At 35.1% G+C, this 27,748-nt stretch overlaps 1 protein-coding gene across 3 annotated transcripts; it reads right to left on the bottom strand.

Moving 5' to 3' along the window:
• Nucleotides 1-1,500: 1,500 nt before the first annotated feature.
• Nucleotides 1,501-27,748, bottom strand: LOC138698071 (cobalamin trafficking protein CblD-like). Of its 3 annotated transcripts, XR_011331682.1 has the most exons (8): nucleotides 27,608-27,748; nucleotides 27,265-27,403; nucleotides 20,613-20,779; nucleotides 17,454-17,511; nucleotides 11,388-11,524; nucleotides 5,777-5,996; nucleotides 1,891-2,009; nucleotides 1,501-1,729 (listed from the first exon to the last, which is right to left on the bottom strand). XR_011331682.1 is itself a non-coding variant. In XM_069823772.1 (7 exons), the coding sequence occupies exons 1-7, from the start codon at nucleotides 27,620-27,622 to the stop codon at nucleotides 1,668-1,670; spliced, it is 798 nt and encodes a 265-aa protein (XP_069679873.1). In that variant the 5' UTR covers nucleotides 27,623-27,748; the 3' UTR covers nucleotides 1,501-1,667. The 3 variants fall into 3 exon arrangements, 2 of the variants coding, with proteins under 2 accessions (XP_069679873.1, XP_069679874.1); XM_069823772.1 differs by lacking the exon at nucleotides 1,891-2,009; XM_069823773.1 differs by lacking the exon at nucleotides 1,891-2,009 and having other exon boundaries at nucleotides 27,531-27,666.

The raw sequence follows: 27,748 nt of genomic DNA, 5'->3' as shown, positions 1-27,748 counted from the left end.
AAAAAAAAAAAAAAAAAAAAAAGTCACTGACATAAGAAAAAATGCTGAAAAGTTTCTGCAGGTTACAGTTAGGGCACAAATGCAGGTATATTATACTTGCCCTCCTCTTAAATTGGTCAGCAACAGGTTTATTTTTTGATGCTTGGAGTTCTTTACCAAAATTTACATATAAGTTTTAAAAAAATTATCAATACCATCTTTTGAAACTCAAAAAAATCATCTCCCAAATTTTTAAAGATTTCCTGCAGATTATAGGCTACTCAGAAGGTCTTAATTATGGATATGCCATATCAATGGCCTAGATCAGGGGTCGTCAGCACAGAGCACGCTGGGGCAGCCTCTCTTACCCGCGGAAAACGCAGTGCACTATAGTGCTCTTGTAGCTGCTAGCAGGTATGCTCTCTATCTCTCCCTGTTGCACGACGGTGCGCACGGGACGGCACCGCATACCCATTGCACATTTCAGCGAGTGCTGACGACCACTGGCCTAATCTAATACATACCATGTATGTGATTTTTCCAAAATTTTCAGGAGACACATAAAACTATTTATTATTTATACAATCTATTTGAACCACTGAAAATCGCAATAATCAATATTTTATTTATTCATTAAAGACATCAGCTCAAAGAATTTGAGTGACCATAAGGGTCCTGAAAAGGGTACAATAAACATGTCCAATATGAGTAGAATGTGATATTTGAAACATTAAAAAAAGAAAGTTAATTGTTGAAGGCAAATATAAGTGAACTAATTGAAATAGAGATGATGTAATATTTGAAGAGAATCCTTGATAATATTTATAAGAATAGACATATAATCAAAAGGAATGTGAAGTTCCTTGTAATTCGATGTGAATTTTGTAATAGAACCTCTACTTCCAAACAACAAACCATTGTTTAAGAGGGATGTTTTACTTTTGAGAAAGATAAGGCAAACAAGGTTCATATATAGACTTCTTCTCAGTTTCATCCTTGGTGCCCTGATTTAGGTTGCTTTCAAAATGGATAGTAGAGTCAAGAATAAGCGTCTGTTTTATTATTGATTATTGTGAGTCTCAGTGGTTCAAATAAGCAGAATGTATAGATAATAAATAGTTTTGTCTCTCCCCTGAAAATTTTGAAAAATCATATACCTGTACGTGGTATTAGATCTAGGCCATCAATATGCTAATTTTAACTAAAATCTTTTATTTATAAGTTTAATTTTAAGGTTATCTTTTAAGATTTTATTTTATAATTGATATCAGCGGTGCTTAATTATTACAATTTATTTTTATAACAATATTCATCTCTAATTCATTATATTTGCTATTAATTTCTAGATCCTCAAGGTCATCCTTAATTAAGACGGGACAATTTATTTTTCTTTAAATCTCTCTCTCTCAGGTTTCTGCACATACACTGGTTCCAAAAACTATTAGCACAGTCTATTTGGCTGTAGTACTGGGTTCAATTTAAGACAATTGAAAATGCAATTGAAGAGTATAACTAGCTAAATAAACAAGATTGTAGACTTTTTATTTATTATAATTTCCACTGACTATACAATTAAAATCGTCACAAAATAAAAGTATATTTAACGTAACTGTACTCAATATTACAACATAAATCTCAAACTTAAATACATTGCTCTCCAGTCAAAGTTCACTTCAAAAAATCTAGTCTTACTGATCTAAAATATCCCGTAATAGAGTTGTACTGGCTGGGGCAGTGGTAAAGAGAGTTCCTGTAAGCAAAAACAATAGCCTTGTAGTAAGTGCATCTAGATAACTGTTATGAAACTCAATAGAAATGACAACAATCGTATATTTCAAAATTACTACGTTACAACTTCTCAATTATAACTCAAACAGCAAAACAAATGTGGGGCATCTGAAGTAAGCTTACTTGCACTATGATCAAAACATGTACAGAGACTATGCATCTTATGAGTAGCATTTCTAGTACTTTCAGTCAGTGAGGGAAGTGAGATGGTATGCACCGGTATGGAATACCGCCACTGGTTTCTATGGCCAGAAAACATACCGTTAGTGAAAAATGACATAACATTACTGAAAAAATATGATCCGTAAAAATTTGTTTATACATTTCTTCACAGCAAAGAGTATTATCCGTTTGCTTTGTAAATCTAAACTACAGCCTTCTGAAACAGCTGTATTCAACATGTATTTAGACACGTTTATTTCATAAGCCAACCTCTGGAATGCTTACAAAGATAGTATTTCAAGTATAAAAGACTGCGGTCTGTAGCTTGTGGTGGTCAATGTTGCCAATTTAGTGACTTGTCATTTTTGTTGTTGTTGCACTTTTTATTAATAATTAAGTAGGCACTTTGAAGCTTTACCATTATTTTAAATGTTAAGTCTCAATGGACACTGTAAAATAATCTAGTAAATAACTGAGATAACTTGAAATTATGTTATTAAGAAATTTAATGTGTTGCACAAGTGTCAACGATTCGTGTTACTGGCTGCACGAAACAGTTTATTGTACACCTACATCATGTATGTGTATTGTAAGGGAAATCGTATGCCGAGGGAAAATCTTGGGTAGCATATTGCCTCTGGTTTTTTCCCCACTTCCCTCGCTTCTTTCAGTGATTTATATGCATGTCTATATTCCATTCAACTCAAGAAAGAAACCTTACGTAAACAATGCAGTTTATATCACTCTGTGCTCAAGAAGCGTGATTGGTTCATAGCATCTCTCTATCTACATAGCACTTCCCTAAGCATATGTTTTTTCTTGGTATCTTAAAGTGTTAGAAAAATACTCCTCTTATTTAAAATATATTACATTAGAACTCCATTTATCTGAACCAATGGAGCTATTTCATATAACATTTTTTTTTTTCCGGATAACCCATCCTTATTATTTTTAGTAGTGCACTAACAACTATTTAACATCTACAGTATGACAGAAGAGAATACACGCAGAATAAGTTATCTCTAGTTCAGCCATAATGGTTCCACAAATCTTGAGGTAGATGGTTAAAGGTATGTAAGACATAATACGTAAACAAAGAATAACATTCACTTGACAGGACCAATGTACGCCCGATGGTTGCAAGGAACACAAAACAAGTGAACTAATGGTGTGGAAAGCAGATTTCTCTATTGCATTCCTTAAAGAGTATTCACCGTTATTTGTAGTCCTGCTGTAGAGTAAGAACAAGACAGTAGCTGTCTCACTAATATTTAAGGAACTTATTTAAAAAATTCAAAACAATAGCTTTCTCTCCACTCTTTAGAGCTCTTTTATGTTTGACAACAACACTTCGACCTGCTTCACATTCTGCCATAATGGTACAACTGTGAGACAGGCTGTGATACCTTTCCTTCTGAATGACGTCACTCTAGAGATGGCCATTGAATGTATCTGTTAATTAGTGATGGCTTATGAATGCTATAATCTTATGGTAAAAATATAGGGTTTCCGAGAACGAATGGTGAGGTTTTACGAGTTCACTGTGAAGCATTTATTATGTGTAATGGATTGAAGGTTTTGTAATTAGTTCGCTAACTCAAACAGTTTGCTTTCATGTTGCGTTGCTTTCATGTTGCGTATCTTACCAGAATGGTCATAATAAGTCATTGTTGCGTAATTTAACATTGGTAAATTTGCGTTGTGTGTTATTACAGAAATCACAGTCTGCATACAAACAATCTGTATAGAAGTGCTCATGGTTTTCTTCAAACTGTTTCTGTGTGTTATTTGAAATGTTTACCGTACAAGAAAAAGCTGCATGTTTCTTATGGTTGGCGGAACACAAATCCGTGATTGTGGTAAGACGGCAATTCAGACAAAGATCCTCCACATGAGAACAATATGAGGCGATGGCACAAACAGTTTAAGGAGACCGGTAGTGTGAAAAATGAAAAGCAATAGGAAGATCCAAAACATCAGAAGAAAATGTCGACAGAATCCGACAGTTTTGTGTTCAGTCCTCAGAAGTCCATTCCATACCATAGTCTACAGTTAGGTATTTCTAAGTCAACAGTGTATGATGTCATGCGCAGAAGAGATTGAAATTGCATCCCTATAAAATTCAACTCTTGCATGCAATAAATCCACAGGAGAAGTTGCTTTGGACTCAATTTGCTGCTACCATGCTACAAAGAATTGGTGATGAACCAGAATTTCTAGAGAATATCCTCTTCTCCGATGAGGCCACGTTCCATGTAAATGGTTGTGTTAATTGGCACAGTTGTGTAATTTGGAGCTTGGAAAATCCACTAGTGTTACATGAACACACTCGAGATTTTCCTAAGGTCAACACTTGGTGCAGCTTAATGCACAACAAGATTTGTGTCTATTCTTTTTTGTTTTGTTTCCCCCCCCCCCCCTCAAATTGAGCAAATGGAAATGGAGTTAAAAATCATCTTTCAACAAGATGGAGCACAGTCCCATTTTGCAAACCATGTCCGAGAAGAGTTAAATCATCGATTTTCAGACTGATGGATTGGAAGAAATGGACCCATGCTATGGCCTACTAGATGTCCGGATCTTACTGCATTGGACTTCTACCTTTGGGGCTATGTCAAGAATGAGGTCTACAGTGAAAGAATTGAGAATCTTAATCACCTAAAATGAAGAATCAGACAAGTAATCACAAGCATTATGCCAGATGTTCTTGTCAGAGTGTGGGCTGAAATTGAATTTTGCTTAGATGTCTGTCATTCTGGTAATAGTAATCATATTGAAATTTACTAACATTATTTGGAAACTGAGTTACTGAACTAGTTACAAGCACCTTCAATCCATTACACATAATACATGCTTCACAGTGAACTCGTAAAACCCCACCATTCATTCTCGGAAACTCTGTATTAAAATATAATGGTTTATTTAAAGTAGATATTACTACATTGTAACATTATTTGAAAACAAAAAGTAAGCGGTAAAATATGGAATATGATAACAGACTGTGTTCTTTACACCAAGATATGTCCTACAAGCTATGTGCCAAGACCTGTCCTGTGGTAGACAGCCAATCATGAGACATCACAACATGTGCATTTGTTGACATCAGGTTTCACTACTAAGTTGGATGGATGGTGTTTTGAGGATCTATTTGAACTGCTTTCATTTCTTTCTTATTCAAAGACTATAAATTTTATTACTGATTTTTCAAATAAACACACTTGTTAACAGAATTCAGTCCTGGGAAGATCTTCTAAACAAACATACAAAAGTGGTTTATCTTTCATTAATGGATAAATCTGAATTTATATAAAGTGCAAACACATTTCACATATGGTACCATAAAATACAATTAATAAGACTTATGTAACATATTTTGACTTAACAATTTCATATCATTAAAGAAAACATATACCTACAGTATACAATGAGACTAACAAAGTTAACTTTGATACAGGAAAAGACAATCATGTTTAGAACATGTGCAGTATGTAGACTACTGAAGAAGGAAAAAAATCTTCACTCTTTCAGAAAAACTGATATCAAGACAATTCATTCAGAAGTTACAAATAAATAAAACAAGCATTACATTATGATCCTAGTTCTTGGTACTCTAAAAACATGGCCACATTACTATCAGATTACAGTCTGTCAGACAGGAAGAACGCAACATTGTTAACATAAATTGGCTCTGAGATTTATTTTTTGTTTGTTTGTTTTCTTTTAATGTTCTTTTCATTAAGCTTTAAAGATTCCACAGCCCTTCCGGTATTTCCACAGAGTAATACCACAGCATGAAAACTTCAGTAACTACACATTACAGCTATTTTCAATTTCTTTTCATACTTACCCACAAAATTGCGAGATTTGCCAGGATCATTGCTTATAATTCTGCAGTCACCATGATCCTTTATTTGGAACTCCAAATACTGTGGCTTATCATTTGATTCACACAAAGCTACTGAATGATACGGACTGAGATAGGGACGACCAGAGAATGGATTGATGAAGTCTGCCCAATAACCTGCCAGTCTTAACTTCATACATATTTCCTGTGCTGCTATAACAAACTGGAGAAAAGAGAGTTCTGATTATAGCACGTTTCAGTTTAACTCCCATTATTTATTCAAAATTTAAATGAATTACATAATTTTTACCAGTAGTGGTAATATGTTATTTTGCTGAAATCACAGATTTTAAGCCTGGTCCAGACACAACAGCTTACTTGAGTTTCACTTGTACCTGCAAAAAATTGCAAGCAAGAAGGAGCATGTAGACCACAAAACTGAGCGATTTTTAGAACTGAATGTCTCCAACTCAGTGTTCAGTCTTCGTTTAGTTCTAAAAATCGCTCAGTTTTACTGTCCACATGCTTCTTCTTACTTGCAATGTTTTGCATGTGCAAACGTCAAGTAAGCTGTTGCGTCTTGACCGGCTTTACGTCTTTTATAACACTTCAACAAAATTTACTCATTTATAAAAGTACAAAGAAAAGTATACTAATACAGAAAAAAAATCTATTTCGTTTTTTTCTCGAAAATGCACGTTTTTTAAAATTCCTGGTATCTAAAAATTACTGGCAGTCTTCAGCATGCCGTCTGCCTATAATGATTTCTCCTATTTAATGGATTTTGTTCGTAAACAAATATATCTGAATCAATTTATTCAGGAATGTTTTACAGTTTCAGAAAAAAGAAATGGACTGCCTAATTTTTACTAAGTTTCAGATACAACGCATTGTGCATGTGCTGTAAACAAGAGTGCCTGTGTATATGTTACTTGCGGATTATCTTACGAAGTCTGTTGCCTACATACAGGAGAACTGCCATCAATACTCGGCCCATTATTTTTTCTGATGCTGTACATAAAAAAAAAAAAAAAAAAGGTATCCCCATAACATGCCATGAAGGCATTTGGGGGGGCATGGAGGTAGAGCCCCATGCTTTCCATGACCTCGGCACCACACTCTGACTGCCTTTTATCCCCGGGAAATACCCGGTGCTCAATTTTATAGGAGGCTGAGTGAACCTCGGGGCCGTTCTGAAAGTTTGGCAATGAGAAAAAATCCTGTCACCACCCGGGATCGAACCCTGGACCTTCCAGCCGTAGCCAGCTGCTCTATCAACTGAGCTACCCGGCCGCCCACATAAGAAATATATAATCATTTTAAGTATATTTGTTTTAAAAATCATTCTTGTAACAAACCCAAGTACCCATTGTGAAATACTGCTTATGAAACTGGATTCAAAATGGTATTTATGGTGAAAAGTTCGTCCCAAGCAATGAATGGATTGTAATTCAGTTTTCCAGTGTCGAAGACAGACAACCTGAGCAAATTCATAGCAGAAACCATTATCTTATTGTATAATAGCTAGAGTTACATATTGTGAGGAATGTTCAGATCTGCAGTAAAAGCATGGGAAGTTTTACATTTTCTGTTATACATTTTAAAAACATAATACCTTTCATGTCTTTGAATATTTCAGGAAGTTCTTAAAAGGACGCAGATTCACTACAGGCTACGAGGAGCTTATAAAAATTGCGCACAAGTACTTCAGTGAATAGCTAGAGAGTCACTTTGTCCACTGTATCGGAAAACTGGTCCAGTACTAGAATGACTACCAGAATGAACAAGATTTCTTTCCATATCGAGCTTTCACATTTGCATCTACAGATAACACATGAACTTGGTTGTGATATTTTTTATTGAACTAAAATTAGTAACATATTGAAGAAATAAATGTGTGAAGAAATAATCAATCAATCTTCTTAATGTATCCAGCTGTTTGCTGACAACATAAAGTCCACTGTAGTCTATTCAGTTTTTGTTTTTCATGAGAAATGAGGGGTATTTTGATCGGGGTTCATTATAGATGCCTGTTGCTAGTAGTCAGAGTTGGGGTGTATACCTAGTCAATATATACTGCAGGGCTGAAGAAATAGAACAATTTGGAAATTTATATTGATTGTTATTTGACCATGATGGACAAAACATTTAAGTTACTAAATAATCCTGCTGTACAGTATATAATTTATGTCCCAATAATACAATATCATTTTTCATTTAATACAGAGCAATTACAAATGATTCATCAAGTTTTAAGTATAATATTTGCGAAAACTATATGCAATAGTATTATGTTTGTGCTAATCATGAATCGAAAGAAAAACTATGAAAGTTTACTTTTCCATTGTTGTAACTCTGAAGCATGCAGACAGATGGCAGTACAAGCAGTTTTCAAAATGGTCTCTATTGTCTATGTAGCAGAAAGTTCGCAGTTTTGAAATATGATAAGTCATTTTCCTTTGTTACTGTGGGTCCCTATCACCACGGCATGGCGCATCCTCAGGTTGCGGATCGAGGAGACGGCCTCCAGATATGGAGGGTAGCTGTGAATATATTGAATAAGTAGTTGCGGACAGCCAATGAGGGGTGGTCCTCCAGCTTAGGGGTTGGGCAAAGGGCTAACAACCCTTCACCGTAAAAAAACAGCTTGTTACGAATCCTTCAAATAAGCCTCGGAATGGGACTGATTCTCTGGCACGACCACAGCAAAGGAATAAGGTTTTGAGATTTGGTACTTGGAGATGGGCAGGGCATGTAGCACCTATGGGCGAATCCAGAAATGCATATAGTGTGTTAACTGGGAGGCCGGAGGGAAAAAGACCTTTAGAGAGGCCGAGACGTAGATGGGAAGATAATATTAAAATGGATTTGAGGGAGGTGGGATATGATGATAGAGAATGGATTAATATTGCTCAGGATAGGGACCAATGGCGGGCTTATGTGAGGACGGCAATGAACCTCCGGGTTCCTTAAAAGCCAGTAAGAATACCCTGAAACTTCATCAAGTCACCAAAGCATTCTGCGATGGCATCGTCAATTTAAGGCAACTAGTACCATGAATAAAGGTAAAAGAAGTGGATGCTCATGCATTTCTAATGAAACTGTGGGGCGAGTGAGGGTGAGTTTCATTCACAATCCTCAGAAATCAACATACCGTGCCAGTCGGGAACTTGATATTCTGCAACTGACTGTATGGAAAATTTTACGAACCCGGTTGCGAATGAAACCATACTGCATACAGTTACTGCAAAAGCTAAAACCGGAAGACCTTGTCAAACGATATGAATTTTGTAATTCCATGCAGTCTGCTATGGAAGAGAATGGCGATTTTGAAGACCTTCTAGTGTTTAGTGACGAGGTCACATTTCACTTCAGAGTGTTACATGCTGTTTCTTCTCACTTTATAGATCTCTTGGATATGAAGAAATCATTGCAATAAGTGAAAGTCTCAGGAATCTTCTATGCAACATCAATAAATTTAAGAATGCAGTTATATTGTCAGACTCCAAAGCAGCTATTCTATCAATAGTCTGTAAACACACATCTTCATCTCAAACAGCAGAAATAACTAAAATGCTCTCTCAATTAATATCACTCAATAAAAGAATTGTATTCCAATGGATACCATCCCATTGTGGAATCCTGGGAAACGAGAATGCGGATGCTTTAGCAAAGAAGGGCAGCACTGCTACTTACAGACCTGTTACTAAATCTACGTATTACTCTGTGAAAAGATTTATTAAATCTATGTACTTAGACTTCAACAAACAAAATTTTATAACACAATCTCAAGGGAAAGAATGGAACTCTCTGCATCATAATCCACAGTTAATTCCCGATTTACTACGAAAATCGTCTGTAGCTGCATTTAGATTGGCAACAGGCCATAACGTTTGGCCAAACACCTGCATAGAATTGGAATATATCAGTCCCCTAACTGTCCATTGTACAACTCAAACCAAGCAATGGATTCGGAACACCTCAAAATCTGTGCTTCATTGACTGACCATGATAATATCTTTGAAAAATATTGGAGTGCACAAGGTCAAATGACTTTATTGTCAAACGCCTGGCATTAGAAAACAACAACAACATTTCACTTCAGTGGCAAAGTTAATCGCCATAATGTATGCATCTGGGGTACTGGAAAACCACGTTTGACAGTACAACATGAACGAGATTCTCCAAAAGTGAATGTGTTTGCTGCAATGTCTAAATCAAAGGTGTACGGCTCCTTTTTGTTTTTTCATGGAGATAGCTGTGACTGGTATGTCATTCCTCAAAAATGCTGCAGCAAAGGTTGTTTCCTCAAGTGACTGAGGATTCCAATAACTTCATATTCCAACTTGATGGGGTGCCACTCCATTGGCACACTGAAGTGTGTCGCTATCTGTACACAGAACTCCCTTGCCATTGGATTGGGTGATGCGCTGAAGATGACTTAGCATTGTTACAGTGACCTCCTAGATCCCCTGACCTAACAGTCTGATTTTTTTTCTCTGGGGATGTGTAAAAGACATAGTGTACGTACCACCACTACCAACAACTTTGATTGAACTCAAAGATCGCATTACAGATGCATTTATGACCATTACTAGGGATATACTACTGCGCATATGGGACAAACTTCAATATCGCATCAGTGTGTGTCACGTAATGAGAGGAAGCCACATTGAACACTTGTGAAGGTGTGTCCGAAACTTGGACATTTTCTGTTTATTTTGATGTATCATACATTATTCTAAGTGTTATATATTTTTTTATGCAGCTACTTAAAACCTGATGAATCATTTGTAATTGCCCTGAATTCCTCTTATTTTCAACCAATCCTTGATGTGAACATGAAAACTTTGAAAAGAATTAACATAGACACCAAATACATGACCAATTAACTGTAAATTCATAACCAACCACCACTTAAAGTTTCCATTACATATACTTTCTTACTGTAAAAAGTTTAATTATGTACATTTTATAGTCTTGTTCCAATAATTTCAATAATGCATGTAGTGCAATTTAATAACCTTATAAACTAGATATGTTTGCACCACATTTTGGTATTGAAGAAAAACTGTTCATGGAAATCTTATATTTTAAATGAGATTTCCTCAAAAGACTGTTTCCAAAAAAGAGCATAAGAGTATTCATATATACCTAATATTTTTAATAATATTCAGCACATAATAATTATATAGAATAGGGTATGCAAAAAGTAGTGATAGCTGCATCAGATGGAAGAATAGTGTATTAGCCATTATAATAGTCTGCACTAATGAAAAGAATACATGAAGAAAGAACTGCACTTTATGCTTCCGTAGATTACAAAACTAATACAGAGATTGTGAACGAATTGGAAAAAATTGAGCATTGTAAAACATATAGACAAAATGATGAAAAACAGACTATCCACAATTATAAAAAAAAATATGTATGGTACCAAAAGAGTGAAGACAACAGGGAAGACTTAAAAAGATACTTTTGGAAAGTAAGGCCAGAAAAGTAGCTTAAGTCTAGGAAAGCTACATGATGATGATGATGATGATGATGGCTATCACCAAGAATATTGCATGCATAATAAAGGAAAATAGTGAAGATAGTTAATACAAATTCTTACAAATTTTGTAACTTTCTCCCTTTCATTTTCCACCTCTCTTCCTGTATGGGATAGATCGGATTTGGTTTTCTGTGATAAAGTAACTAGTGTAAGATTCGATCCCCCTAAGTCAGTTCCTGGAAAAAGTTCAATCACACCTGAAAATAAACAAATATGCAATAAAGTAAACATATATTATTGTAGAATATCCAAAAACATTTTTGTTTCTTCCTAAGTTATATATTTATGTTCCAGTATTCTATTCATTAAATTGATTAGCCTAAATACAGGGGTTCCATGTAACTGTTTGTGAACAAGTCTCATTATGTCATGTCACACCTTCCTTTTCGTTATGTAGACACAACCATACAGAGCATTCATTTCAAAACTTCCCAGTCTAAATAACTATAAAATTTAAATTGAATTTAATTAAACAAAGAGTACCTCAATTTAGATATTGAGGGGGAAGTTTAAAACCAGTCTTAACTGATTATTAAGTTTCACCCCTTCACCCTCAGCCACTCCTACTTTGAAATTTCAAATGGCACCTCTATCTTGTGATACTTGATTTTGAAAGTATACAATTCAATTGTCTGCTAATGGCTTCATTGCCAAATGCAAGGCACTAGACAACAACAACAATTCAATTGTTTATACATGTCATTAATTTGTTTTCGCATCTTTTGTTTTCTATCATCGCCTGACAACCTGTATTGTTGTTATTGTCAGTTGATTGTAGGATGAAAATACAGTTTATTTTGTGTAATTTCCTAACTTTAATCAATAAGAATGATTTCTGTTTTCTCTTGAAGGGTATACATCATTTTCAAATAATTTAATACACAAACACAACTATTACATGAAATGCTCAATAGTCTTTGTAGCTTTATTCTCTTCAGCTCTAATCAACAATAACAATAATCCAGGTTGCCAGGCGACAATATAAAACAAAAGATGCGAAAACGAATGTGTATAAACAATTGAAATATGCTTTCAAATTTAAGTATCATAAGATAGGAATGCCATTTGAAATGTCAAAGCAGGAGTGGTAAGGGGGTGAAAGCTAATAAGCAATTAAGACTGGTTTTAAACTTCCCCCTCAACATCTAAATGTTGAAGTGTATATGTTTAATTAAATCATATTTAAATTATATAGTTATTTAGACTGGGAAGTTTTGAAATGAACGCTCTGTATAATGTTAAGAGTCATTTCAGTTTGGTCTCTTAAAAAGTACATTACCAACCAACTGAAACTGTTACCACCACATCTCTTCATTTGTGAATTACACCAACTAGTAACTTAGTAACTGAATATTATGCAATAATAAATGTACACATTTAAAAGCGTGATTCCTTGGTCATGTGGTAAGCAATACACAAGGTCATTCCTTGACACAACATAAAACAAATACATAAAGGACATACAATAATATCCTTGAGAAGGAGGGAACAATCTTCACTTTCTGCTGGTCTTGTGTTTTTTCATTTTTTTCTTCAACAATCTAAGTATTTCATTTTCATATACTAGACCTATGATCACACCTAGTTGTTTGGCTTTCTGTTTGTCATCCAGTTGAATCCATGTGTTAATATATTCAGCACATTACAATTTGTAAACGTGAATTTTTCTTATAACTTACTGTACATAAAGTGATAGTAAATTTGAAATGGCTTATCTTGGTCGTGAATGTCAAAACATCACAAGCACTGCAAACTGTGATGTTGAACAGAGCCAGAGATATAATACGAGATCTGTATCTATAGTGTGGCCCAAGGAAGCAAAATTTGGGGGGGGGGGGGGGGGAGCCGAAAATAAATTTTCGATATTTTTCCTACTTTGCAGATGCCTGCTTTTGATAGCATGTATGTTTTGTTGTTATATGCCACTTTTTTATACCATGACTTCTAAATATCTAAGATTTGCGTAAGTTTGTTGATGGGGGGTGGGGGGCGCAAAATATTTTCGGACCCATGGGTATAGCACTATCTAAATAATAGGCTGGGTAAATCTGTGCTTCATTGGCTGGTCGTGATAATATCTTTGAAAAATATTGGAGTGCAAGGGGTCAAATGACTTTATTGTCAAATGCCTGGCATTAAAAAACAACAAACAACAACATATTAGGCTGGGTGTAGTAGTCACTCAGGGACTGGCCAGAAAACACCTTCGAAGGTGCATTTGTTTTAATTATTCTTATGTAAAGCTTTTCCTGAAATATTTTGGTGAAATACTATAAGATCAGTCCTGTGCTGTTACATCATGGTCTAAGGTGTCATGCCTTGGATTAATGTTATGGAATATGTGCTGGTTCGAGTCTTCATGGGAGACGAATTTTGTCATGAAATTTCGGCCATTCAGTATATGGGACCAGTGTCCACTCAGCATCATAAAGAATATGGGAAGCTACAGTAGGCAGCAAAATCTAGGTCTGGAAGCCAGCTATTATGGTTGGGAGAACTACTATGCTAATCACACATTACCTCCATAATTATTGGATGATAATCTCTGCAGAGGCATGTGGATCAAGAGTACTATTTGGATGTGACAGTAGTCAGCTGGTAGGCTTGGTGAAAGCTTTGAAATTAATATTTGATAAATCTAGAAAATGTCTGTTGCTATGTTCAGATTGGTTACTGGTCATGATTGCCTAAGGTAGCATCTTCATAAAATTGGTTTATTAATTTCTCCAATTTCTAGTGGTGTGGAAGAGAAGGCCTAATGGCCTTAACTCCACCAGAATAAATACAATATTCTTATTATTAAAAAATTTCTGGTTATGCATAAAAAAAGAAGATATGGATACGGAACACTTAGAGGGCAAGTTGTAAATCTCTCAAGATTTTGTAGACCTAACCCCACCTTCACATATGCACTCACAATTTTTTTTTTATTCTGTTTTGTTGAATTCTAATAACCCTTCCCATACATGATGATAAGTACAGCAATTACTTTGTAAAACTTCGTAATTATATTCTATTGGTCGCCCAGCAAATAGACGGACTGATGTGAGACCACTTGATCTAATACAGCAGTTCCCAAAGTGTGCTCTGCGGAGCCCTTGGAGCCCGCGAGTGATTCTCAGGGACTCCGTCAGTTATGAAGATGTAAAAAGTAATGAACTCCTTGCAGTTCAGACAAAATTTTTATTTCATGTAAAGACAAATAACGAGAAAGCACTGAAAGTGTCATACTTGGTTATTCATGATCTGGCTCTTGCTGGTAAACCTCACATCCTTGCTGAAACTAATAAAACCACTATTAGTGGAGGTAATGAAGTGCATGGTGGATGGAAAAACTGCAAACTTAATCTCTGGTGTGCCCTTATCAAATAACACTGTGCATAATCGAATCTAGGATCTATCAAACGATGTTAAAAATACCGTAATTTCTCATATCAGTCAAAGGAAATTTTTGCTATAACTTGACGAATCAACGGACTTTGCTGGATTAGCTGTGTTAATAATGTTTATGCAGTACGAATTTTCAGGTTCTTTTCATGAAAATATTTTGTCTTGCAAGCCACTGCCACCTTCTACAAGCAGTAATGATTTTTTTTCCATGATAGATGTCTTCTTCATTGAAAACTCGATACTGTGGGATAATTTCATTGATGTTTGCACAGATGGCGCAACAGTCATGGTAGGTCCCGTTGCTGTTACAAGGATCAAGAAAGCTTAAAAAAAACTGCACAAGTAGTCATTGTGTACTACACCGACACATCCTCGCAACGAAAAAAAATGTCAGGGTTATTAAAGCAGGTACTAGACAACATCGTCAAATTCATAAACTTTGTTAAGGCACGACACTTGCAGTGTACTGTTCTCCAACCAGGAGATCAACCATGAAAGGAGATCAACCGTGAAAGGAATGTGCTTACTATTGCGTCATCTATTGGAACGAAGTAGATAAATAATATTACCGTTGTAACGTCAGTTTAAAAACCATGCGCTCTCCTGCATATGTTATTTCCTGTATGAAGAGATTAAAAGACCAGGAGATTAACTGTGATCTAATTTTGTAACTAGGGTTGTATCAATATGTCTGTATCAATGTTATGGTTTGTGCTGTGAGAGCTAGCCAATAGAGATAAGAGTACCCACGTGTGTGACCTTATGACATCAACATTCATTCACAGCATTACCCCGCTCCGTTTCATCCGGCAGAGACTTTCTCGTGGTTGGAGCACAGTAGGCTACTCAAAATCCTGTGTGAAATATGGCAAGTATACACAAGTCATTGTCACGTGGTAAAGCATTGTCCCATTTTCTTGAAATTCGAACAGAAGTTTCTTCACTTTTGAATGACCAAAACAGTTTGCTAGCAGATTATTTTAATGATCAGGAATGGTTATGCAAATTATGTTACATGGCAGACACTTTTTCAAAAATGAATGAATTCAACATGTATACAAGGGAAATGGAAGACTATATTCGTTGCTATGACATAATTGCCACGCTCAAGAAAAAAGATAGTGTTCTACATATAAAGCGTCGAGAATAAGAATCTGACATGTTTCTCATTGATTTCAAACTTTATAGAAGAAAATAACATAACATTGAATTCATACTTTCCAAGGGACATTGAGTAATTGATTCGAAAGAAATATGAGTGAATTGTAGCTTCATTTTCAGTAAGTCAAAACCAGCAGCTCTTACTGTGGCAGAATATGAGGTCCTTATAGATATGGTTTCTGATGGCCACTGTCAGGCATCATTTAAAAGCAAACCACTTCCCGAATTTTGGGCTTAGTTAGAGGAGGATCTTTCAATATTAAGTTCAAAAGCTAAATTGCTCTTACTGCTTTTGGTATTACATACCTCTGTGAAACAGCCTTTCGAGGTACACAGCTATAAAAACAAAATATCGAGCTCAATTGGACGCAAAAGACGATATGCATCTTCAACTAACTTCCGTGACACCAAACATTGACAAACTCTGCCACAAGAAACAGGAACTTCGGGTGTACATGTAAGACTAAAATTTTTTTGAATATCTTAACTAGTTATATCATTTTGTAAATTTAAATAATATTGTCTCTAGTTCTTTTTTTACTATTGTTTCCTTTATTAATATATGTACCTTATTATTCACACTTCCATATACGTTTCATGTGTAGTATGCTTCATAGAATATAGACAGAACTAAATACTAAACATTTCTTGGAGCTCCACGAGAAAGTTGCTTCAAAAAGGGCTCTGCGGCTGAAAAAGTTTGGAAACTGCTGATGTAATACATATTTGGACAATGTTAATGATATTCTATATCTTTAATGAAGTCATAATGAAATCAGACATCCTAAATCGTTGAAGATACAAACTTGCTTCATTACTTCACTATTCTCTTTTGGATCTTTCTGGATTTTTTTTACTTCAAAAACTATCAATTTACTTCACTAAAATTGTAATTTTATATTATTTCATGTAACTGATATGTAGCAATATGTAAAGTGTCTTTATATTTAAAAAAAAAACTGTTTAAAATCACTGATCCTGGTGTAAAATTGTTCCTTGACTGGTTATATCAAATCTTTGATAACTATGTCATTGTAGATATGGTACAGAATGGTAGAGTGGGAGGGATATAGGTTGTGTGTGCACTGAAGCTTATTAGAAAAGCAAATGTTGTGCAGAAAGTACATCACCCGCACACATACACAAGCATGCATGCACAACTGCAATTTTTCAATTCAGACAAACCTTCATTATCATTTTAAATTCAAGGTTTATGAAATCTAGTATGGATAATTTTCAAAGCAGAACGAAATTAAATATCTCAGACAGCATAGCGTCACTGTGTTTGCAAAAGTCAGCTAAGTCTTCCGTGATATACAGAGCATTGAAAACATTTAAAATGATCCAGATATTAAGGGTTTGCAAACTAAATTATTTTGGAGATTAAAATACTTCAACACAAAGAGAAGATAAACTGCTATTAAACATACAACACTGTATATTTTAAGTCCATTTTTACAACTATTCAAGTTACAATTCCAATTTTAGAATGTACATCTTCCTATTCAATTATGATAGATGGGAGTCTATTGAATGTGAATGTACAGCAATGGTAATGGTTTTACATAGGCCTACCTCTTCTCAACAGCATTGGGCATTCTCGGGCCACACATTCTACAGCATATTCTGTTGTCTGGAACAAGACATATTGAAAAGCATTACATCAAACCATTTCATATTTCAAAATATACAGATACATGTAATTATCTGTATGAACTACCTCCCCAAACTTTATACAGTTGCAGAGGACTTCGAACTAAACTACGACGCGTGTTCTTAAAGTAAGTTCCGTTTTCAATTATATCCATCGCATCACTGCAATCTTTATTTTGCGCATGCGTGTTTTCTTCTTCAGTCCTCAGACAAGCTGTGCATGCAGTTTCAGAGCTTCAGTCCGTGTGTGTGGTTAGTTGTGATCAGTTGAAATGTTTAAAATGATCGAGCACCCCGCCGACTGTGAGATGTGGTCTGTTATCCGTTTCTTGAATGCAAGAAACATCAAACCAGCTGACATTCATCATCAATTTTGTGAGGTGTATGGTGATGATGCCATTAGTGATGGAATGGAGATGGGTTAGGAAGTTCAACGAGGGCCGCGTCTCTGTGCATGACGAGCAGCATACCGGTCGGCCATCTTTGATCAATGACGATTTGGTGCGTGCTGTCGAAAAAATTCATGAGGACAGGAGGTTCACAATTTCTTTCCTTTCCTTTCCTTGAATTTTCCACAAATGTCGCGCAGTATTCTCTACAAAATTGTGACAGATCGATTACGATATCGAAAATTGTGTTCACGATGGGTACCCAAGATGCTCATCGAGGAACACAAAACAAAACGAGCTTCCAGTGCATTGAGCTATCTCACACATTACAGTGAGCAAGGTGATGAGTTTCTTGACCATATCGTGACAGGTGACGAGACTTGGGTGTCTCACATGATACCTGAATCGAAGCAGCAGTCCATGGAATGGAGGCACACTGCATCACCAAGGAAAAAGAAATCCAAACAAACCATGTCAACACGCAAGATCATGTGCACTGTTTTTTGGGATAGAAAAGGAGTCCTACTCATCGAATTCTTGCCTCAGGGTGAAACCATTAATAGAGAAACCTATTGTCAGACCTTGAAGAAGCTCCGTCGTGCAATTCAGAACAAGAGACGTGGGATGCTGACCGACGGAGTTGTGTTGCTTCATGACAACGCTCAGCCACACACAGCTCGTGACACCCAAAATCTCATCTCGAAATTTGGCTGGGAACAAATTGACCATCCCCCCTACAGCCCGGATTTGGCTCCGAATGACTTTCATCTCTTCCTGCACCTCAATAAGTTCCTCAGTGGTCAATGTTTTGATGGCGACGATGAAGTGAAAACAGCAGTGCGGGAGTGGTTCGCATCGCAGGCGGGCAAATTCTACAATAAGGGGATAGAAAGACTTGTGCCACGACACGATAAATGCCTCAATAATGGTGGAGATTACGTTGAGAAGTAATTGAAGTGTGAGGAATACAATGCAACAAAAATGGTTTGTAAATATCTTCCCGTTTACTTACTACACCCTTTTGGAACTTACTTTAAGAACCCGCCTCGTAGTTTTGCAAATACTGTATCAGTTGGAAGTGCATTCTTACGAAGTTACAGAATTAAGTTCAAACTAAATTAAGCACTGCACCCAACTATTATGTGGTTTTTGTATTGCACTAGGAAACCAGTTACAATTGTTGCTAATTCCTAAGTCATTGTGTTTGGCATAGCACACCAAGCATTGCGAGTCATTTGTGTTTGTATCATATGGTAGAATGGAGCAGTACATCTCAGCTGAAACACTGGTATTTACTTTGTCTATGGAACTGTTTGGGGAACAGCAGGGGAGCTTGAAGGATTTATCGTGAACTTCATCCTGACTGTGAGTGTCCTAATCATAAAACATAACTCAAACACAAAAGTACTATCCATTTCTAAGGGATGTGTTACCAGAACTACTGGAAGATGTACCCTTTGCAATCAGAAATGATAGTGGTTTCTTCATGATGGAGTTCCTCATTTTGCTCAGCAGGTACTAAATCATCTGAACATTACCTTCGATTACTGTTGGATTGGACAAGGTGGATCTGTACCATGACGACCTAGATTACCAGATATCAAACTGGTAGGATTCTTCTTATGGGGCTACATGAAAACCCTCGTTTATGAAACACCTATTGAGACTGAAAGGATTCTCATCAACAGAATTACTGCAACAGCTGTGGATATTAGGCGCACTGCTGACATCTTTGAGTACACATGACAAAGTCTCTTGTAACACTTTTGTCTTTGTATCAAGATTGTAATTTTGAACATTTATTGCAGGGATTTCCAATGTGCGGTCCATTGGCCTATTTTAAGCAGCCTGGGATGAAATATTAGAACTGATTAACTATTAAGTTACCGATATTTAAATGAAATAACTTTACTGTGTTAGTATTTAAATTGTGATGTTACTTTCCTGATTGACTAGTTTTAATGTAATTATAATCATCTTCAGAATTCTGGTGAGTTCTTGCACTATCTTCTGCCTTCCTGTTATGTTGGGATGGGATGTCTTCATGACTGGTAGTGTTGTATCGAAAAGGGTGTGTTCTGAAATTCAACTGAGTGTTGAGAATGTGATTTTGTGTGTCTGTAAATTTCGTATTGTTGAAGAGTATCGGATTTCTGGTTTTTTGGTTGAATGTGTAGTATTTTCATGTCAGTTTCTATGCTACTATAGTTGTGGTTGAAGTTTGTCATGTGTTCTGCATAAGTTGATTTGTGTGTGGTTTAGTTATGGCTGTGATATGTTCCTTGTAACATGTTTGAAAAGAACTTCCAGTTGTCCAATGTTGTTGTTGTTTTCTAATGCCAGGCATTTGGCAATAAAGTCATTTGACCTCTTGCACTTCAATATTTTTCGAAGATATTATCATGGTCAGCCACTGAAGCATTGTCACTGTATGGCAGGACATTCATTAGTGGAAGCAGGTGGGAAACATATTAGCTGTGCAGGCAACATGGCAAATGAAAACCCCGCGGCGTAACAAAACAGTGTCACTGTATTATTCAACTTTGTTACAATTATTCTCTTGCAATGTTTCTTCTGAGTCTGCTAATAGGACCTGACCATCCGCAAATAACTAGATTAATTTATATTCAGTAATTTAAATTGCAACAGGGCTATTCCTGTGTATATTTTTACTAAGGAAATGGTCAGATACCTTGTCTCTATACTGTTGAGAAGTGATAGATTGAAATTCTTCCAAATGTGCTGTGGTGTGAGCATCATGCCATGCTGGCCCAATACTTCCTGGCAAGTAGAATCGGTAGCCCCTAGGTGCTAGCAATTCCCAATTAGGACTTGTTCCTATAGAGGTATTGGCAATATCTGTAAATAGGAATAACATATATTAACATTATAAGAAAATAGTATCATTTATGTTATTATCGGCGCGGTCTCATGCTTAACATTCGGCAGGTCTTTGAAATTTAATTGTATTACTGTTTTCAATTGCTTGTATCACTGCTCCAATCACTCGCCTCAATTTCAATGTTGCAACCAATAAGCTGCTTCCATTATAAAATGACATCTACTTGTCTAATCCACGTGGACTAAAACCGAGGTTGCAATGTCTTGTGCTGAGAAAGAACATTAAGGTATGTGATTAAAAATTATTATTAAGAGCTAAGAATGTCAACGTACTCGTATATATGAAACAATAATAATAATAATAATAATAATAATAATAATAATAATAATAATAATAGCCATTTAACAATATAACAAACTAGTGCTTATTCTTATTGAGGAAGTAGACGTGACAACGTGACGCTTAGAGTGAAACCTACAGAGCAACAATCAGTCAGCAAAATTATGTTTTAAAAGCACACCACACGTTATTGTGTGATGCCAGCATGTTAAGCATGTTAAGTATGAGACCGCGTCGATAATACATGTTTGCATTATGGGGCAATGTGTCTATGTAATATCTGTATAGTCATTGTTAACAGCAACACACTGTACACACCATTCTTTATAATATCACTTACTAAAATAATTTTTTTTGTGTATTATTTACTCATACATAGTTCTATATCAGAAAACTATAGGCAGATAGAATAGATAGTGCTTGAATGAATACCAACAAATATAGATTTAATACACTGAGCAATAAAACTGTGTATGTTTCACCTTCATGTCTCTAAAGGGTGAGGTATAGGGAGGAGGAGGAGGATAAACAAGTTAACAATAATATGTACTTACTTACTTATGACTTTTAAGGAACTGGAGGTTCACCGTCGCCCTCATATAAGTCCACCACTGGTCTCTATCTTGTGCAAGATTAATCCAGTCTCTATCATCATATCCCATTAAATCCATTTTAATATTATCCTCCCATTTGCATCTTGCTCTCTCCAAAGGTCTTTTTCCCTCCAGTCTCCCAACTAACACTCTATATGCATTTCTGGATTTGCCCATATGTGCTATATGCCCTGCCCATCTCAAGCATCTGGATTTAATGTTCCTAATTATGTCAGGTGAAGAATAAAATGCTTGCAGTTCTGCACTGTGTAACTTTCTCCATTCTCCTAACATTGCCTCTAACTTCATCTCTCTTAGCCCCAAATATTTTCCTAAGAACCTTATTCTCAAACACCCTTAATCTCTGTTACTCTCTCAAAGTGACAGTCTTAAGTTTCATAACCATACAGAACAACCAGTAATAGAACTGTTTTATAAATTCTAACTTTAATATTTTTTGACAGCAGACTAGATGACAAAAGCTTCTCAACCGAATAATAACATGCATTTCCCATATTTATTCTGTGTTTAATTTCCTCCCGAACATCATTTATATGTGTTACTGTTGCTCCAAGATATTTGAATTTTTCCACCTTTTCAAAGGATAAATTTCCAATTTTTATATTTTCATGTCACGAGACATAATCATATACTTCGTCTTTTCGGGATTTACTTCCAAAATTATCTCTTTACTTGCTTGAAGTAAAATTTCCGTGTTTTCCCTGATCATTTGTTGATTTTCTCCTAACATATGTTATCTGCATAAACAAGAAGCTGATGTAACCTGTTCAATTTCAAACCCTCTCTGTTATCCTGGACTTTCCTAATGGCATATTCTAGAGCAAAGTTAAAAAGTAAAGGTGATAGTGCATCTCCTTGCTTTAGCTCTTAGTGAATTGGAAAAGTATCCAACAGGAACTGGTCTAAACAGACTCTGCTGTACATTTCACTGAGAGATATTTTAATTAATCGAACTAGTTTCTTCGGAATACCAACTTCTATAAGAATAATATATAAAACTTCCCTCTTAACAGAGTCAGATGCGTTTTTGAAATCTATGAATAACTTATGTATTGCACCCTTAAACTCTCATTTTTTCTCCAATATCTGTCGAATACAAAAAATCTGATCAATAGTTGATCTATTACACCTAAAACCACACTGAGTATCCTCAATAATTTCATCCACATATGGAGTTAATCTTCTCAAAAGAATATTGGACAAAATTTTGTATGACATCAACAAAAGTGATATTTCTCAAAAGTTACTACAGTTAGTCTTGTCTTCCTTCTTAAAAACTGGTACAATTATGGATTCCTTCCATTGTTCTGGTACAATTTCCTTTTCCCAAATAGCAAGTGAAAGCTTATAAATTTCGCTAAATAATGTGCTTCCAGCCTACCACCCTCTGTATTAATTCTGCTGAAATTTGATCGATATCTGGAGACTTGTACTTTTTCAGATTTTCTATCGCAATTTCGACTTCAGAGAGTGTGGGTTCAGGTGTAAACAGCTCAGCAGTTTGTATTTGAATTTCGTCTGATCATTTCTATTTAGCCTATGTACATTTAGTAGTTGTTCAAAATAGTTTTCCATCTTGCCAGGACTGAGTGAGAGTCTGCAAGCAAAGTCACCATTCTCATCCTTGATCACGTTTATCCTTGCCTGGAATCCATTCTTAAATTCCTTTATGCCCTTATATAAATATAATCTCTAATATTTTTATTCCTAGTATTTGTTTCTACCTCATTCAGTTTTCCCTTCAAGTAATCTCTCTTTTTATTCCTAAGTGTACGACTTGCTTCCGTAATTAACAATAATAATAATAATAATAATAATAATAATAATAATAATAATAATGGTAGTTATTATTATTATTATTACTATCACAAAGCTACTTTGGATTGCTGGAGGTTATAAATAAAAAGTTCAGAAGTTTTGTCGTCTTGTGTTATAATGACAACTAGTTAGAGTAACTAAAAATGTTTTAGATTTAATAATGATTGCAAATGTCTACTAGTATGAAGAGTAGTCTTATGTATTGGTAATTTTTCAATTGAATTTAATTGCAAGAATCAGGGCAAGTATCTGAGAAACAGGAATGTAACAGATCGCCATTAAACTAGTTTCACAGAGATATGTAGCTGTCTGATAACAATAAATATTTCAATCTTTGTGTAGGCTGTGTCACAATCACAATGACAGAAGAAAATTCAGTCTCCTGGTATATTTTTGTGAGCAATTTGTGTGAAATTTACTCACAGTTCTTGTTAAAATTAGATCACTATGCACTCACTCTATATCTGATGGTGTCAATATGCATAAATTTAAAAATGATGGACATTCATGTCAGCATATTTCCTGTTGTCGAAACAATTTCCTCTCAAAACTTCTATATTTGATATGAGACTATAAAATTTGAAAGTAGAGAGGGGGTGAAGAGATTAATTCATTTATAGTTTTTTACCCAAGGGCAGGTCTTTCACTGCAAATCCAGCATTCTCCAATCTTCCCTACTTTCTGCCTTTCTCTTAGTCTCTACATACGATCCTTATTCATGTCATGTTTGCAGTTTTGCTTGGAAAAGGTAAATAGGTAGCTTCCCATAGCTTTCTGAATATCACTCTTTCCTTCGCATCTTAAAAGATCCCAAGGGGGCCCCAGCATGGAGGTGAGAATAGTGGATTTGACTAATTAAGCTCTCGAAACTTCACACCGAAATTTACCGCAAGGGTTAAATATTAGAGTTTTTGACCTAATCAGAGACTGGGAAATCCCAATTAGCCTTTGTCCCCCCCAGGAAGAGATTATGTTAAGATAAATAGTAACCTATATCGGTAAAATCTAAGATCTAGTCGCTTTTTTCTGGACCAATTGGAGAACGATTACACAATATATGATGTCATGCACAATGCTAATACTTAATAATATGAATTAAATCGGAGCCTCATGCCACCGACACCCTCACTACTCCCACTTTTCATTCTCCCACCGTACACCACTTCACTACACTCTCTTTCACACATATTTTCTTCTATGTCTATCTTTCACCCTTTTCCTACTTTATTCTACAAACTACTTCATATTAAATTGAAATACACATTTTACCTTCGAATAAGTCGGGATTCGATCCCAGAACCTTTCGTGTAGTAAACTACCATAATAGCCATTATGCTAGGTGATGAATAAACCCTTAAAAATGGTACTTACACACAATTAACATAAAATACTTCCAAATGCATTAATTATACAACTCCATTATTATACAGTATAATGAAACTGAATTCATTAGTTTGCTACTAACTTTTTCACATTAAAATATAACAAATAGTAAAAGTAGTATGGCAAGTAGGATCGAAATATAGGCTGAAAGTTTTCCGTACTACCTTAAATGTAAGCAGTGTAAAACAGAGTGTACAATAACAACAAACACGTAGTTTGAAAACTGTAAAATCAGCATCTTCCAAAAAGTTTAGCATTAGTTTACTTTTGGTTAATGGGTGTACAAAACAAACTGATCAAATGTTTCTCGACTTCATAAACATTAAAAAAGCATACATACGGACAAACACCATTAACACCCAGAACTTACACCAACACAGAATAACACTGAGGTAAGTTAAATTGTCAAAATTTTATGAAAACAATTATTCGTACTTGTAATATTGTGTGTAGATATATGTGATGTCATATAAGCTTCTTAAGTCATCCCACTTATCGATCGGGAAAACAGCGACTCCATCTTGGATTCTACCCCTATATCCAATGCTGGTGATACTGTTATGGCTTTTTATGTAGTATCATGAAACGCTCCATATATTAAGTACAAGCCATATAACGGAGCTTATGCAGCATGACATCTAGAAATTGTACATAAGAATACAACTAGGACTGATGAAGTAGGCCTATATACACCTTCTGCAAATTTACTATTACAGCATTGATGATGATCGCAATAATAATAATAATAATAATAATAATAATAATAATAATAATAATAATAATAATAATAGCTTGAAGTGCAATAATTATCGAAAGATATTTCATGACTTTCAATTTCAGTACCTATCAATCACTTTAAATATCAAAACAGAAATAAATATAGGCCTAGAATAAAGATATTAATATATTAGTTATATAATGCTACGTAGATGTTATAAATACACCAAGAAAATTAATAAGTAGAAGTTAGTTGGGAGATAATGATCTGTAGACCCATCGTAAGTGCCTTCAGAATTGATTTGTACAATACTCTCTTAGATTTCAGTAATGTTCAGGAAACCGGATATAATTTATAAATCAGTAGAGAAATAATTGTCTAATATGCTGACTATACATTAAGTAGGGGGAAGATTAGGAATGTCTTAAAAAAAGAGAATATAACATAAAGCTCAAGTTTGTAGGTAGATATGTTGAGTGTGCTACCAAAATCGTGCTATCAAAAAGGTGTGCTTTATATGACAGTAAAAATTTTTAATAGCCTCCCTATATCAATCAATCCATCTTCTTCATGTATCCCGCTGTTTGCTGACAACATAATCCCCATAGATATAAAAAATCAAACTCAGAACAAGATTATTTAGGGCCAAATGAAATAAGTACTACCTAATTTCTCACGACTTCTATTCTGTATGTCAATTTATGACATTCAACAACGCTGCATGAATATTTCTGTCTTATATTTATGACATTCAACAACACTGCATGAATATTCTGTTTTATATTAAGTATTGTGTTATACTAGTATATTGTAAAACTCTTCTGTATATATTTCAACTAGACTGTGACTATACATATAATAAAATTAAGACTTTGCAGTACCGGTATTAGTAAGATTTTTGTCGTGTTCCATATTCTAGCTGTGAAGCGATGTATAAATACCATAAAATGTAAATAAATACAATACAGTACTATATCAATATGTATACTGTGAAGCTTAATATTCATTCATAAATACGTACACTGTAGTGCTACTATCATTGCCAATATTTTAGCCTATAATGCTTTTAACAGGACAATTTAATTATGTAAAGCGAAAAAAAATCCTGCAAACATAAAATAGGCCTATAGAAATTCTGAGAGGAAATTGCTTTGACAACAGGAAATAGGACATTAATATCCATACTTTTTAAATTTATACATATGAACACCATCATAATAATTATACAGATAGAGTGCATATTAGTGATATAATTTTAACAATAACTGTGCTTATGTGACCTTAGTTTTACACAAATTGCCCACAAAAATTCTGCCAGATAACTCAATTTTCTTCTGTCGTTGTGATTGTAACAAAGCCTACATAAAGACTAAAATTAGATATTTAGGTACACCGATATTTTCTCAACACTTTTAGGCATTAATATCTGTATGGTTCCACTCTTCTTTTTTTTTTATGGAAATTTGATAGTCACAATGTTCAGACGATTCAGTGAACGTCACTATAAATTAATACAATTGCTAGGTGTTATGCAATGTTCGTACATTAGTGCATAATCAATTGATCACGTTGAGATAACGCAAGATTCTGTCAACTGAAATCCCATTCCTCAAACATGTAACAACATTACCATCAACAGATTTCCTAGCTTTTACTGCTTTGTATGAGTCTGCATTTCTGGAATCACTTCGTCTAGAGTAATACGCAGACACAGTTTTGTTGATTTCCGTCAATCTAGATACAGAAATCAGTTTCCGAGGCCTCCACATCTGAAAGAAAATTCAATAGAAAATGAGAGAGAACTGTAATTTCGGGAAGGCTACAATAATATTTTATTGTTGATAAAATCAACAACAAACACAGCACAAGTTGTGGTTTGTATACTTGACAACTTACGTTAAATACGTTCAATATTATACACTACAAATTTTCTGAAAAACATAGCCAACTCAGAAGTCTAAACAACCAATTACCACATGTAGCGCCATCAGCCCATCACAGAATCGCCATTAGGGTCATACGTCATACTACAATCAGTGTTGCCAACGCGATTCTTAAAAATCCGCTGTGAAGCCGTGCAGAAACCGCTAAATTGCTATATTGTCAATGTAAAA

This window comes from Periplaneta americana, chromosome 4, assembly GCF_040183065.1.
Source record: "Periplaneta americana isolate PAMFEO1 chromosome 4, P.americana_PAMFEO1_priV1, whole genome shotgun sequence".
NCBI classification, from domain to species: Eukaryota; Metazoa; Arthropoda; class Insecta; order Blattodea; family Blattidae; genus Periplaneta; species Periplaneta americana.
This window is presented reverse-complemented; position numbering and strand designations above follow the sequence as displayed.